Below are 14,855 nucleotides of genomic sequence, written 5' to 3'. Positions count from 1 at the left end.
AATAGCTATTGCTCTGCCTCGGCGGGGAGATGCCCAGGATGTTCCCAAATGTTGTCTCTGGTAGCAGGAGGGAGAGGGCACAGGAGGAAAGACGAGTATCTGCTTTCACATACCTCAGAGGTGTTGGGGTGGGGGGTGTTGAGTCCGTAGCAAAGAGATATTAACAACAGTTGTGTTACAATATGTGACCAGTACAAGTGGGTGCTCTGGGGCATCGGGATTGGGCTTACAGCCGCTCCCGCAGGGCACTTGATGGAGTTCAGATACAGTTCCCTCCTTCCCCAAACCACAGCCTGTCTCTTCAGGCAAGGGACTGATTCCACGTAATAAGTAAACGACCCGGGCAGCCACGATAAAACCCTTACTGTGCTCATGCTGCCGTCTCCAGCCAGATGTTGGCCAGCCCTTGGGTCACAGGGTCTTGACGTCTTTTTCTTTTCAGTTCCCCTTTTGCAGCAGCATAAGCAAATCTGGAGTCTTATTTATAACTTCTGGCATAGGCAAACAGAAGCAACGTCTGATCTCTTCCTACAGTTTCTTTCCCCTGGAACTCGCCACTCGCTGACCTGCTTGTTAATTCTGCTGAACGTGTGTTACTGTCAACTGCCGCAGCTGAGCTCAGCACTCCAGCAGAAACCCACACCCATCCCTTGTTTCTTTATTTTCCCACCCTGACGCACACAAGAAATGTCTTTGCTGCTGCTGTGTTCCACCTGGTTACAATTTTATGCCCTTTTTTCCTTTCCCCTTCAGCCTTCCTTCTTAGGACAGTCAGTTACACTGAGGCTATGTGTGCCTTTGTGCACGCACGTGTAGGATAAGGGCCCTGGAAGGAGTAGTCAGTTCTCCACTGTTGCACCCAGGTGTATCTAATGCCCATTTCCATACATTAAGCACATTCCTTCTTGAAGACAGTTTAGTTTCTCACCCACAAACCTGCAGATGTTATTCTAAAACCTGTGCTTAGAAACCTGGTTTTCAGCCTGCTCTTACTCAGGATCAGTTTAGCCTCTTGTGTGTGCGCCTGCACTCTTTAAGTGTCTCCTCTCCCCAGCGTTCTTTACTCCTCTCCACCTCTTTGAGAGCAAGCATTCCATTCTCAGGGAGCTTTGTGAAGCGAGTCAAGCTGAACTCTGTCAGTCTCTGTTCAGAAAGTCTCCGTCCTCCTTGTCCTTCTGTGGTCTTTCTTACACTGCAATTATCTTTGTGTGTGGATGGCCCAAGCTGACCTCAGCCTTCTAGATGCAGGCCTGTTTCTGCTGGAAATGCCTCAATTCACAGGTTGTTGCTTGCCTCATCCCTGACTGGACTTGATGTGGACAGTGCATTTATTGTATGCACCACGCGTGAGCTTGGGGAGGAAAAGATGATAAAATTTGCATAAAATGCACTTGGACCAAATGAAACATCTTTGCAGACTAAGCCTTTCTACTCTGCTCTCTTTCATTCCCACCTAGGATGAATCGGTGCAGCCATTAATGCAGCCAAGTAAAATCCATGTCCTCCTCTTGGTACTCCACGGAGGGAACATCCTGGACTCAGGAAGTGGTGACCAGAGCTCTAAGCAAGGGGACGTCAACACCATCACGACGGTGTTTGACACGGTGATGAGGGTGCACTACCCAGCTGCTCTCGGGCACATTGCCATCAGGCTAGTCCCGTGCCCAGCCATCTGCTCTGAAGCGTTTTCACTGGTCTCCAGGTAAGAGGATGTTACTGTGTCACGGAGAGAAACCTATAAAATTTCACTCTTGTTTCTTTTCTTGCGTCCCTGAAACGTTCTGCGTGTGGTATTGAAAGCTCTGACCACGCTTTGAGAATGCTCTCATTAATATACTAGCGAGGCATTCAATCTCGATTTCATACTTAGCTGCAGTGAATACAGCAATCATGCAGCAAGAGTTCTGAGATTGATTTATTCTAATTAATCCAATAAACACTGAGGCTTTAATTCCTTGTCTGAAGGTTGTTCTATCAATGTAAGTATGTTGTCCTTGAAGATTTACGTTTGATGGGAGTGAAGATTTATTAAGCTCTCACCCATTCACAGTGGAATAAATGGCTTTTATATCTCGAGGCTTTTTTTTTTTAATGAACCACAATACTGACTGTACTGTCTGCAGATGGTTTTCCCCACTCTGCACGTTAGGCTGAATAATTCCAAAGTCTCTTGCCCTATCCAGCCTCAGCCCATACAGTTATGACGAAGGCTGCCTGTCCAACAGCCAGGATCACATTCCCCTTGCTGCACTCCCTCTGCTAGCAACATCATCCCCACAGTACCAAGAAGCAGTAGCTGCGGTCATCGTCAGAGCCAACCAGGCCTACAGCGAGTTCATCAGGTCCCAGGAGGGCTTGTCTTTCAACGGGCAGGTGAGCCAGCCGCTGTTTATAGCCACAAAGAAAGGAAGACTGAGTGAAGCAATTTCCTTCTAAAGCTCTCTTTTCCATTAATCTCTCAGGAGGGATGGAAACATGACAGTGCTGAGCTGCAATAAGAAAGTATTGTGCTTCCATTTCTTGTGGAGAGAGAGAGATTATTGCTTATGCTCAGTCTTGAACCTCTGGGATTCATAGCAAAGTCTGAGCTTGTGTTCAGAAATGAAGCTACAAAGCTGTGAAGTTAATCAATTTTCAGCATGACACATCTTTCCAAATCAGGAGTGCTACCTTTGTTACTAAACAGGATCTCTGCTGCCGTTGCTGTTTAAGCCTTCCCATCTTTAAAGGACCTTCAGCAGCTCCCACTGGGGTTGTTGCAGAAGTGGGTTTCTTTTTTCAGGCTGTGTGGCTGCTGCACCCCATAAAACACCATGCCTGAGCCTCACACCTCCATGACCAGTGACTCGCTGGCCCCGGGAGGTTTGGGCTATTGGACTAGCTGTCCCACGGCACTGCCGAAGCGTCATTTACCCACCCTGAGCTGCTCCCCAGGCAGGGCTGTGCCAGGGCCCCGTGCAGCCCTCTCCTACCCAGGGGTCTCGTGCTTTAGCGTGCCTGTCAGAACCCTTGGAGGACAGATTACCTTCTCGGGGTACAAACGGGGCAGAAGCACAGGGAAGTTGGCCTCAAGTAGCACGTGCAGCTGGCAGGGAGGGAGTCAAGCTCGGTTTTCTGAGGCTGGAGTTAGCGCCGTAGTCAGTGCTCTGCCCCGGTCGGCAGCCAGAACACGAGCTGTGTTAGATAACGACAGTCTGCAGGGTGTGAGTGGATGTTCACTGACTGAGGGACGAACTGGACATCCTCACACTGCAGCTTTCCTAGGTACAGTCTAGCGCTCCTTTTGTAATTTCTGAACTGAAGTCAAGGGGCTTCTTTTCCTGCCCCCCTGCTTCTGTTGCCTTTTTCAGGTCTGCTTGGTAGGGGACTGTGTTGGAGGAATTCTAGGATTTGATGCCTTGTGCTACAGCAACCAGACTGTGTCCGAGAGCCAGAACAGCAGTCGGCGAGGAAGCGTTGTGAGTGTCCAGGTAATGCTGGCTCCCAGTGTCTACTGGGAATAGGTCTATTGGCCACAGCACCTCCATGGCCCCTGTTTTTAGGAAGGATCTTTTCATGAAACAGCACTGACTCTTTCTTATGAATGGTAAACGTGTCTTAAGGTGCATGTGTGTCTCAGTTTGGGTGCATTTGCTCTCAGCAAGGATGCTTCACCTTCTGGTGCGAAGCATCACCCACCCCTGCTTCACCCACACCCTTAGGAAGTGGTTTGGTCTGAGGTACATATTGCCCTCAACTGGATCTGGGATAGCTGGGGAAAGGAGGATAGAAGGAGAAGGTTATAACGTGGGTGTGTTCCTGATTCAGCTGTCAGAGTGATAAATCCATATATTTCAAATCCCAGGATACCGACCTCCTGTCTCCTGGAATAACCGTGAACAACAGCTATTGTTCCAGTGGCTCTAATCTGGAAGCCAGCAGACACCTCAGCAGGAGCAACATTGATATTCCCCGTAGCAACGGAGAAGATCCAAAGAAGCAGCTGCCACGAAAAAGGAGTGATTCATCAACCTATGAACTGGACACGATAAAGCAGCATCAGGCCTTTCTTTCAAGGTAAGATTTGGAAGGAACAGAACCAGGAATGTTCTAGAGCTGAGATATGGTGCGTCTGTGAAACTTGAACGTTGCTTTTTCATCCTGTGATAAGCAAGGTGGAGGAAAGTGTTTAATTTAGATTAGAGGAGTGTAGACTTCAGTTATATGCAAAAAAAAAAAAAGCTGAGTGTCAGTGAGAGAGTCAGCCGCTCTGCTGCGTCTGTATCGTGGTGGCAAGAAACCCTTCATCCTGTCGACAGCCGAGGCAGCCAGGTAACTGCTTTGTGCTCTGCCCCAAAGGAGAGCGAGATGGAGGTCATAAAGCAAATGTGTGAGGGAAGACGGTGAAGCAGAATTGGGAATCCAGTGTTGCATTCATTTCAAAGTGTCGCTGAAACCTGATTTTGGGTTGACTGGCCTGTTCTTGGGAAGGGTGGGCGTGAGCTGAGTGTCCTTTTGTTTCGGCCTGGATCAAGCGTGAGGTTGAGTTGTGGTGCCCTGTCCTGCCGCAGGAGCAGGTTTCTGCTGCCGTGGTGTCAGGGTGCTCGGGATGAGACATCCTGAACCCTAGCTGGCTGGCTGGTTTGTGGCACGATCTTCAACTGCACACAGGGATTGTTCTTCCTGTGTGGCTATTTGGGAAATGAACCCAAGGCCCCTGTATGGGGAGATTGTTTTCTGTCCCTTGCCAGGGCTGCTTCATTGCACCAAGCTCATGTTTCAGATTTGTTACTCACCATCGAAGCCCCCAGTTTCACACTCCTAAACTCCTTCAGATGGACACTCAGAAAGGTGTCCGTTCGCATAGCCAATGAAGTTTTCACGGCAGTCTCTCTGTTGCCACTGATTGCTCAGGGATTACTTCTGCAAGTCCAGAGGCTTTTTCTGACTGAATAATCTTCAGCCTGTGGAACTGGACAGCTGAGACCCTTCCCTACCTCAACATCCACTTAATCCCTCTTTCCCCACGTCCCAGGCACTAGGGAGCAATGTGTGTCCCCCCCCAGCAAACCCCACTCTCTGCATTGCAGCTCTGCCCAAGGCTGGTCCTTCTGCCCTGTGCCGAGCTGAGGGCTCATCCTGTGCTTCTGCCCCTCCTTTGCTGTTGCCTCCGCACAGGGAGTCGTGTTGTCCTGCCGTGTCAGAGGCCCTTTTGTAAAAGATTCATAGGTGAGAGAAGGTATCAAAGGGAGTGTCGCTGGCACGCAGAGATACTGTATTCAGAGAGACAGCTGCATTTCCAAAAACCACAATAAGCTGCTCGGCTGTTTCCAGCAGGATAATAAAAGGCAATCGGCCTCTTGGTCGTACCTTATCAAAACAGCCGCCTGTATTACAGGAGAAAATACAAGTCATGCAGAAATGTGCCCTTTCTCCTCCTTGTTCTTGACCTCGGGGGCAGGGACTGAGCTAAGGAAAGTGGGCTGGCATCTTGCAGCTTTCCATCTAGTCCAGAATAAGCTCTGGGCCTGACGTGGATAAGGGGTTGCACAGTTTGTCGTTACAAATCGCTTTGTTCTGGTTCTCCCTGCTCTGTCTTCCAAGCAGCGTGCCCTGTTCCAACGTGAAGTGCTTGGGGGTCCCTGGCAAGGGCTGTCAGAGGGTGCAGATATGTTGGTGCATCTTTACTTCTTTTAGGGTTTTGTATTTTTTAAATCCACCTTTAGACTTTGACTCAAAAATTAGTCTCTTTCCACAGCTAAACAGCAGGGAAAGGAGTAGTGTGAAGCTGCTTTATGAGCTCTCTCCACATCCCTCTGCTCCCTGGCACAGGGAGGGCTCGAGTGCAGTGATTCACCTTCCCCTCCTGCATGACAGCAGGGCGTCACACCCAGACCCATCCCTGGACCTTGTGCTTAGGGCCGTCATTGCTGAGGTGCGCAGCCATCAGCAGAATGCCCCTTCGGCCTCTCTGCCACCAAGTAATGATTTTCCCGTACGAAAACCAAGCCCTGATGTGACGTGGCTTCGTGCAGGAGATGGGAAGGACAGAGCCAAGCTTTCCTAGTCGCTCAGCAGACAGGCAGCCTGGCACATGGGGGCCTTTCTCCCCACACCTATTGCAGATTTCAGCTTGTGCCCAAGACACTCATTTTTATTCATCTATCAGACCTACCCGCTTCTCTGGGATAATGCCCAGCAAGCCAGAGCAGCATCTGGAGATTACAATCACACATTTATTTTTAAATTCAGTCCTTCTGCACAACTACATTATTTCTGGCTGTGCTGTACTTGTATTATTGTAAATTAGTTGATTTGCTTCTGAAATCCATAAGCTCTTGTTTAATTAATGCACACAGTACATCTGCTGCTTTTTAAAGAGAGAACAGGGCGCTGTAGGTTGCTTGGAGCATGACGGATTCAGAGTTCCCCTTGGCTCTCATTTCTTTTGATTGCTAAAAAGACTATCAAGTTCCCAGTGAAAGGAGAGAGGCTGTCCAAATGGCTTAGCGGGATGAGTGCTCTTGTTCTCTTCCGTTCCCCAGGAAGGGACGCTGTGGGAAGACGGGTAGAATACACACAAAAACCCCTTGCACCTGTCCTGCCGTAACACATCTGTTACCAAGAAAGTCTCTTTCCTGCCGTGCCTTCCTTTGAATCACGTTGCCGTCACCCTGTCTTCGGCAAACGTGTTCTGAATAACTGTGTATGCCTTCCGCGTCGCAGTCTTGTCAGCTAAAACAATTGTAGCTTCACGGAAGGTGGCTTGTTTCGAAACGTGTTTCGGCGTTGCACGTCTCGGCAGCGGGATCTCAGGGAAGCTGTTCACATCACAGAAATGGGAACGTGCTCGTTTTAGCTGTCACTGCGGTAACCTCCTGTTCCTCTCGCTTTTAACATCACTGTTTTGACTTCCCGTGATCCGTATGCTTGTTATTTCCCTGCGGCTGGTAACCAGGATAGTCCTGCGCGTGCGCACGCGTGCGCCTTTAAGGAGTACATGGCAGTGCGACACGAAAAGAAGGCTTTTTGGCATCCTTTGGGAGTGGTGGTCAGCAGGAGAGCTGTCAAAGTCCAAGTGAAACCCGTTTTTCTTCTCCGGTGTGTGAGTATTTGCAGCTGCCCATTTATTGAACGGCTGTCCCAGAGGAGGGGTGCGTGTGAGCAGCCGCTCCGCTGCTGCAGATGGTGGGGAGCGAGCCGCCCTATTTCCATGAGCACAGCAGTGCTGGGACATCTCCGCCTGGCCAGGCAGCCAGCATGCTGCCTTCAGAAGTGGCCTTGATGATCAAGTGCTGTTGCATAAGGAGACGCAGCAAGTGCTGGTGACCACCTGGGGTTTTGACTTGGGGCCGCAGAGTTGGCAAGAGACTCTTGCATTTGCATCATCCCTGATTCTAGGCCAGTAAACCTTTTATCCAACCTCACTGTTGTGGTATCCATTTATCCTGCATATTTTATAGAACCTGGTGAGATGCTTTTTTAAGTGCTGGCAAACACCCTGTTAAGTCACGGCTGGTTCTGTCTTCAGCTCTCTGCTTCTGATCGTTAATGACAACCCAGCAAGGCTGCCATCCGCATCTGGACAACCTGGAGAGCAAAAGAAACTGCAGCTTACTCCTTTTGGGTGGTAACAGAAGAATCTCAGAAAGACTTTTGTGAACCAGGTTATTAGGGTTACACATCTGTCATCGCTGTCTAATCCCAGATCTGGACTGCAGAGGAGCACCTCTTCCTAACGGGGGGTGGATTCCTGGCATTTTCATCTAAGAGTTCCTGTTGTTTCTTCCTCAGTGTCCAAGGACTTTAAATATCAGTGTTAGACCTGTGTGTTGCCCAGCCCGCACTGCACACAGGTTCAGTACAAAGAGGTTTGACCTCTGAAAGAGGGGAGAAGCTAGACCTGCTTTGTATCATTATTCTTTTTAAGTACTGTTACCTGGAGTTGTTGGGCCAGGGTTGAGAAGTAGTTTGGTAATAACTTGACCGATGTGGCCTCGTGGGCTAAAGAGAAGTGGGATAGCCCTGGGTGCACCATAAATACAATTTCCCATATAGCTACTGAATTAATGATCCCAAATTCCCCTTCCCAGACAGAAGCCGTGGTGCAGACTTGGTGCACAAGGATATTAGAAACCCTCTTGCAGATTTTGATCTTTCTTTTTCTCTCTCCTCTCCCATTTTCTTTTTGCTTTTTCAATCCTGTAACATTTGTCCAACTACTTCCACGAGGAAGAAATGGGTAAGCGCAGCTTTCCGCAACGTTTGAGAGTAAGGTGATGGAAGGAACTCAAACGTTGACAACCAGAAAGCGTAGCAGTAATGTGTGTAATGGAGTGAGTCGCTGTAAACCTGCTTCTTTCCCTGATGCTCTAGTAATTTTGGCTTGCTGGTTACTTGTCTTGTAAACGACTATCCTACTAGCATCAACCAAGATTTGACTCCTCAAAGAGAAAACATTTTGAGGAGATAGGAGTGTGTAAGTGAACCCACTTGAAGGTTGGATTTGTGCAGTCCGTATTATGCCAACGGTGGTTGTTCGGGGGGACGTTGCACTGGCTGGTAAAACTACAGTACTGAGGCATGGGGGGTTGATTGGCACAGTTCCTTCCCTAAAGAGACGGCAATTACATTCACTGTCAGTCACTTATCTGGCCTCCAGTTACCAAAAAACCCAGTGTGAATAAAATTTTTACGGTGTTTTCTGTTCTTGTCCCAGTTTACATTCTAGTGTGCTGAGAAATGACCCAGGATCCAGGCGATCTAGTAGCTCTACTATGTTGGATGGAGGAAATATTGGAAAGTTTGACTTTGAGATCACTGACTTCTTCCTCTTTGGTTCTCCCTTGGGTCTGGTTCTTGCGCTGCGAAAAACTGTCATTCCAGCTCTTGACGGTAAGTCCTGAAGTAACTGCTGAGCTTGCGTGGAGGGTGGTGTAAGCACCTCCTGCTGCACATCCAGTGGTCCGATGAGACCAACTGGCAAAGCCCCAGCATTTGGTGTGAGACTTGTTGCACCGTAAGGAGGCAGATCACTCTGTGCTCTGGCCAGTACTGATCATACCGTTTATCTGCAGTGTACTTTCAAACATTAAAAATACCAGGCAATTTTTGAGTCTGTAAATAGTGTGATAAATTGTTTCAGTTGACTAAATTGGAAGATGAGGGAGATGATAAATCTTCAACACTTTTTTTTAATGCAACAGTTGTCCTTTTTACATACAAATATTTACAATAATCTAACAAATAACCTTTTGATACTTGAGGGCTTTTTTTTTCTCCATCTTTTTAGTCTTTCAGCTCAGACCAGCTTGTCAGCAGGTCTATAACCTGTTCCACCCTGCAGACCCATCTGCTTCACGCCTCGAGCCTCTTCTGGAGAGGAAGTTCTACCTTTTGCCCCCCTTTAATATTCCCCGTTACCAGAGGTTCCCGCTGGGTGATGGCAATTCTGCTGTTCTGGGTAAGTGCCTTTGATCCATATTAGCTGTCTGAAGGGTTATATCCACACTACATGTGAAATTATCAAAGCAATTGGGAATGACAAGAAAGAGAATTGGCTCTATAACGCTAGCTTTATGCCCCATTTACCTGAAAAGTAGTTTTCTTCCAACAAAATCAGTGCCTTGTGACCCATATGCCTTTTATTTGTCACACAAGGCCATCAGCTGCTGAGTTGTGACGTGCTGACTTCTCTGTGACGGTCCCTGTTTTACACCCAGGCTGGTGCTTGTGGTTGGGACTGAATGAAACGTGATTAACTGGGATGAGTTTAGGCCTCTGATGTTTGGAGGGCCAGTGAAGACTGGAAGGAGCCGAGTCAACAGTGCGATAACGAGGTGATTTACTTGGTTGCAACCTGTGCTTTTTCCTGGGACAGGCTACTGCAGACTGGTGGGCTGGCGACAGTGCCTCGCCCTTGCCACCTTGCTAATGAGACACTGTCTTCCTAGAATATTTAGGACTCCTCAGCCATCAGTGGCCTCTTCACTTGCTCTGCCCCAATTGCAGCAGTAACAGAGTCTAAAACGCCTGTGTGCATGCCCTTTTGTCTTACTGGGTTGCATTTGAAACAACTGTGTCCTGACCATGCCCTGCCTCAGCTCCCATTACATCAGTGCTCTTGCAGTTGATTTAATAAAATAAACTGTATTTCCTACCATCCTCACTTCTGTGCCTAGACTCTCATGGTCTGTTGCCATTTCAGCGCAGGCTTTTGTTGCAAGGAGCTCTCTCAGGGAAGCTCGCCACCATGCAGAACTAAATTTGACCTTTCTCCTTCACCTAAAGCTTTGGTTCTCTGCAGGGTCAGGGCTTTGGGCAAGGAAGAACAATTCCACTGTAATTTTTCCCGTGTTAGAGGCTGTTAGTTGATGGCTACTTAAAGTCAGCATTGCAACTGAGAGTCACTACTATAAAACTGGACTTAGAGCACCCAAGAAATCATGCTGGCAAACCAGAGTAGAATATCCAAGCCACCAGCTAGAAAGAATGGGATTTGGTGGTTGGTTTTTTACCCAAAGCTCTGGTAACTTTCCATTTTTTAAAATACTTGAATCATGCAGGACTAAACGAAGAGGAATACGTATCTAGAGCTGAATAATTCTGGTGATACTCTGCATCATTTCTAAATAGAAAATCGAAAATCCGAAGCAGTGGTCTCCCGTATATCAGAATCTGTAAAGATTATATTGGAATTCCTGAATCTGGGGTCTGATTTGTTAAGTGGGCATAAACTAAACCCCGTGTTTAATGAAGCGAATAAAATACTTTCTGCAGGTCCCACTCACTTGTCGAATTTAGCAAAGATCTTGCTGCAACACTTTTTAAAAATGGATCCACCCACAATTACATTTGTACCCAGTCCAGTTACAACAGCTTGGGGAATCTGTAACAACTTGAAAAGCAGTTTGCTTTCTGGGTGTATTCTAGGTATCAGCTGCAAGTGGCTTCTTAAAAAAACCCCAAAATCCTAAACATCTTAACCTTCTTGCTCTAAAAGTACATTTTAAATCCCCTGTTCTCCCTGAAGCCAGAGGTGAAAGCCCTGTTGGCTGTGAGCAACCTGCGCTCTGGTTGTCGTTCTGTGCAGCAGGAGGGATCTTAGTTTGCCGAGTTGAGTTGGCTGTGTTTAGAGACACTTGCGATGTAGTGGAGCAGAGTTAAACAGCAATTGGCTCAACTATGAGAAGGGTAGAGTGATTTCAAAACCCTCTCCAGGTTTGAGCCTTGTTATTTAAGAGATGCTGCTCTGCTGTGATGAATAAAACTGACCAAAAAAAGCAGCTTTAAATTCTCTTCTCATGTAAGGCAAAGCCTCTTCATTTGCTTATCATAAAGTAACAGGCTATTCCTTTCCATTAGAGTCAAAATTGCAGTGTTGTGATTTACGCATTACCCAGAAGGACTGGTTTACTCCTGATTTGCAAAGCTGCTGCTGAAGTTCGTGTTCACCGTAGGGCGCTCCAGAAAAGTTAATTGCTGCTATAATTAAGCTATATGATTTGGTGATCACGTAAAGTTCAGGTGCTCAATTATAATTAGTTATGTACCAAACCTTCTGTAAGACTGCTTGTGCATATTTCCTCATGCAGATAGCTAGCTTTTTATAGTCTCTGAGTCCAAAAGCCTCTTAGACCTTTTTTTTTTGTAATTCATTTTCCCATCTGTACTGAATTTTGAGTCCCTGTTTCATTACAACCAACTTGCAGAGTGAAATCAAATTCACATCCTTGCTTACTGCTGTGCTTTGCACTGTGTAGGCTGTGAGTCTGATTCCAAGTCCATCTCCCCTTAGAGCATACCTTTTTTTTTCCACGTAGTAAAAAAGATTTCTCTGGATCTGCTGGGTATTTATGGATTTGGCTCATTGGAGAAGCTGGTTAAGAGGACTCCCTTTTCTTTTGTTGTTGAAATGCCATCGTTGTGCTCTCCTCTGCTACCAGCTAATCTCTCTGATGTGAGTCTATTTGGAAAGTCACACGTTTTGTTTCTTTTACTCTATTTGAAGGTTGTCCTCTCATTGGAGACTCATAGTTGAAGTGCTGGGTTGTAACTGTTTGTACGTTAACACTTTGTGGCTGCATGTCTGTTGTTCTTTGTCCTTCTGGTTTGGGTTTTTTTGTTTGTTTTGTTTTTTTTTTATTCCCATCTGCTTCTAGTTGAGACAATCCAGAACAATCCCATCCTCCTCATGGAAAGTAGCCCTCTGGGTGCTCTCCAGCACCAGGACAGCTTCATGGAAACAAGTATCCCCGTTCCCGTACTGAATTGGCAAGATGTTTCCAATAAAAGTGCTGGTTTTGCTGAGTGTGTGTAATCTACACTTTTGTATTGTCTATGGTGTTGGGTTCTTGGGGTGATTTTTGGAGATCATACTGTTGCCCCCGGGAGTTGAAATCTTCAGGCTGTGTCTCAGGCTGTGCCACGTGAAATAACCGCTTGGTATTGTGCTTGGGTCTGGGAGACCCACCATGAAAAGAAGGAATTGGGATTACAAACTATGTCCCATTCTGGTGTTGAGGCTAGATGGGGAGACTGCTGCCACGTACTTATTTTTTTCCATTTGTGGTGGCCCTGCTGCTGGAAAGAGGCTTTGGCACAAACAGACAGTCCCTGGGTGGCCCAGCTCGTGCGGCGTATGCCGTGCGTGGGGTTCCCTGGGGATGGAATGGGTTGGTTGTGCGCAGTGTGTGTCTCCGCTGCAGTCAGCCACACTGCACCGTGGCCAGGAGTCTGACTAATGTCCGTGTCAGGCCAGATTTTGTCCATTGGATTATGTCATGTTTGAACACTGCTGGTGGCTCTGCTGAACACAGCGACTGAGGCTTTCAGACCCCAAGTTGGCTATACGTGTCGGCTTTTTAAAATTAATTTCTTGACTTCTGCCTTAAAAGCAAAATTCAGTGCTTTTGTTTTGCCTTATTTTCCATCATAAATGCTGCATGGCCTCATTTATTCTTGTCGTGGCTGGTGCTACGTCTGCGATTTTAACGAGACTTGACTTTGCTTTAAGTTTTCTCTTTCCCGTGTCTTACTTGCCCGTTCTCAGCCCTTTTTTCAGTGTTTTGCATTGAGCGCTCGGTTCTGCTGCTTTGTCGTCTTTAACAAGCTGACCCTTGCTGTTCCCGAGCAGTCCGGTGTTATGTGGTCATACAGGATGGCAACGTTGCTTCCGTTCCAGACAGTCTCTCCCTTTGTCTTTTGAAGGTGTTGATTTTCAGTTGTGCAGTTGCCATGTTGCCTGTGCTGTCATGTTCTGTAGCAAAGCAGAGGGAAAGGATCTGGCACTATTAATTAATCACTTCGGAGGTCCCTGATGAAACACCCTTTAGCTCTCATCCCATACTTCCTGCTGTCAGGACAGAGCTTTTGGAAGCTTCTCTGCTCTTTACCCTGTGTTTCAAGACCACAGAGTGGCCAAGCAGTGCTTGGCCCGACTGTAGCCAAGTGCTGAATCGCAGTTCAGCCACTGGCCTGTGGGAAACTTCCAGCATCGTGAAAACTTACGGATAACAAATCTGTGTCGCTCTTGATGTCAGAGTAGCAACTGCAGGGTGCCCAGCACTGACCTGTGCTGAGCAGCTGGCTGGCTTTCCTTTTTCTATTCTTTTTTTATTTTTATTGGACTTTACGTATTTTTGATTGCGTTCATTGTTTCCCGCTTCAGTGCCACAGCTCAGCCTGCAAAGAGCATGTACTGAAACCTGCCGTTCAGATACCCCAAGGACTTAACTCGGTGCCAGCAGTACATTAGGAGGATGGCCCAGCGCCGTTCACTTAGTGGGAAACAATTAGTAAGAACATTGACAAACGAGTCCATAAACTAAAAGGCACAGCACTGAAATGAGTATTAAAGAACCATTTCTGCTTTTGCTTCTTGTGTCACCTCTTCTGGCAGTGCAGTTAAACCTCACCTCATCGCACTGGCGCGAACAAGTAGCTGGTCTTGATGCAAGTCTTGCTGGTGCCGGTCCAGCCATCCGACTTCACCTGGGCTCAGAGTGCTTGCCTGAAAAGCCTCCCTGGGATTGTCAGGACCTGCGTTTTGGCCTGGGATGCCAGAAGACGTGGCCCTTTAGGAGCAGGGGCGGGTGCTGGGGTCAGTCTGTGCCAGCATGGCGGCATCTGCGACATCCCACCCTGGTCACGTCGCTCCCCAAGAAAGCCCCTTAGTTTCAAAATTGCAAGAGTGGTGCTGCACAGGGGATTTGGTGCAAAGAATACACGGAGTTTAGGAAATAGGTTATTGGGGTGTTTTTTCTGAGGCTCAGGTCCCAGGGTTTCATCGCTGCAGCTTTGGAGTGAGGAAGCTTGGCTGGAGGGGCAGTAATGCATAAAGCAGGTTTGCTCTCTACGCTTCCTGCCCTGCCTTTTCCTGGCCCTGGCTTTTCTTAGAAACTGTCCTTTTTCAGGGTGTGTAGCTTGGGAAAAGGGAGAAACGTGGGAGCAACCCGAGGGGGCTGGAGCATGGGACCGAGTGCCTCTGTCAGACGGCACTTCATTCCCTGCCAAGCGAGCTCCTGCCACCAGCGTGGGCGATGCTGAACTCAGCAGTTCAGTCAGGCTAAAGCAGTTGAGGCTTTTATAAGAGTGTGAATGACTCCTCTGGTGACACTAGTGGGATGGTGTTGGGAGGGCTTTTAGGTTGGGGTTTTTTTGCTTCAAACTCACTGTATTCAAAATTCCCCAGTCAAGCCCCAGAAAAGCGAAGGTGACTAAAAGCACAAGCCCAAAATACCACTGTTTCTTCCTTTATTCTCTTTCCACTTTCTGTGTTCTCAAAAACGGAGATAAAATTCCAGCAGAGCTATGTGAAGACATGTTAATGGAGCTGGAGCCGTGATCAGCCCAGGCAGCACCACATTTGGCCCAGC

General features: G+C 47.6%; 1 protein-coding gene across 1 annotated transcript in view; it reads left to right on the top strand.

The window, feature by feature from the left end:
- Positions 1–1,136: 1,136 nt before the first annotated feature.
- Positions 1,137–14,855, top strand: part of LOC104515179 (membrane-associated phosphatidylinositol transfer protein 2-like) — a gene marked incomplete at its 5' end in the record, with an annotated part of 27,077 nt that continues 13,358 nt past the window's right edge. Inside the window, 8 exons of the mRNA XM_010159061.1 lie at positions 1,137–1,169; positions 1,458–1,702; positions 2,184–2,373; positions 3,351–3,470; positions 3,845–4,056; positions 8,699–8,874; positions 9,272–9,442; positions 12,141–12,290. Of these exons, the coding sequence (XP_010157363.1) occupies positions 1,137–1,169; positions 1,458–1,702; positions 2,184–2,373; positions 3,351–3,470; positions 3,845–4,056; positions 8,699–8,874; positions 9,272–9,442; positions 12,141–12,290 (1,297 nt within the window). The remainder of the gene's footprint in view (positions 1,170–1,457; positions 1,703–2,183; positions 2,374–3,350; positions 3,471–3,844; positions 4,057–8,698; positions 8,875–9,271; positions 9,443–12,140; positions 12,291–14,855) is intronic.

The sequence above is a fragment of the Eurypyga helias genome, unplaced genomic scaffold, assembly GCF_000690775.1.
Source record: "Eurypyga helias isolate BGI_N326 unplaced genomic scaffold, ASM69077v1 scaffold41399, whole genome shotgun sequence".
Lineage (NCBI taxonomy): Eukaryota > Metazoa > Chordata > Aves > Eurypygiformes > Eurypygidae > Eurypyga > Eurypyga helias.
The sequence above is the reverse complement of the archived record's forward strand: the minus strand, read 5'-3'. Positions and strand labels throughout refer to the sequence as shown.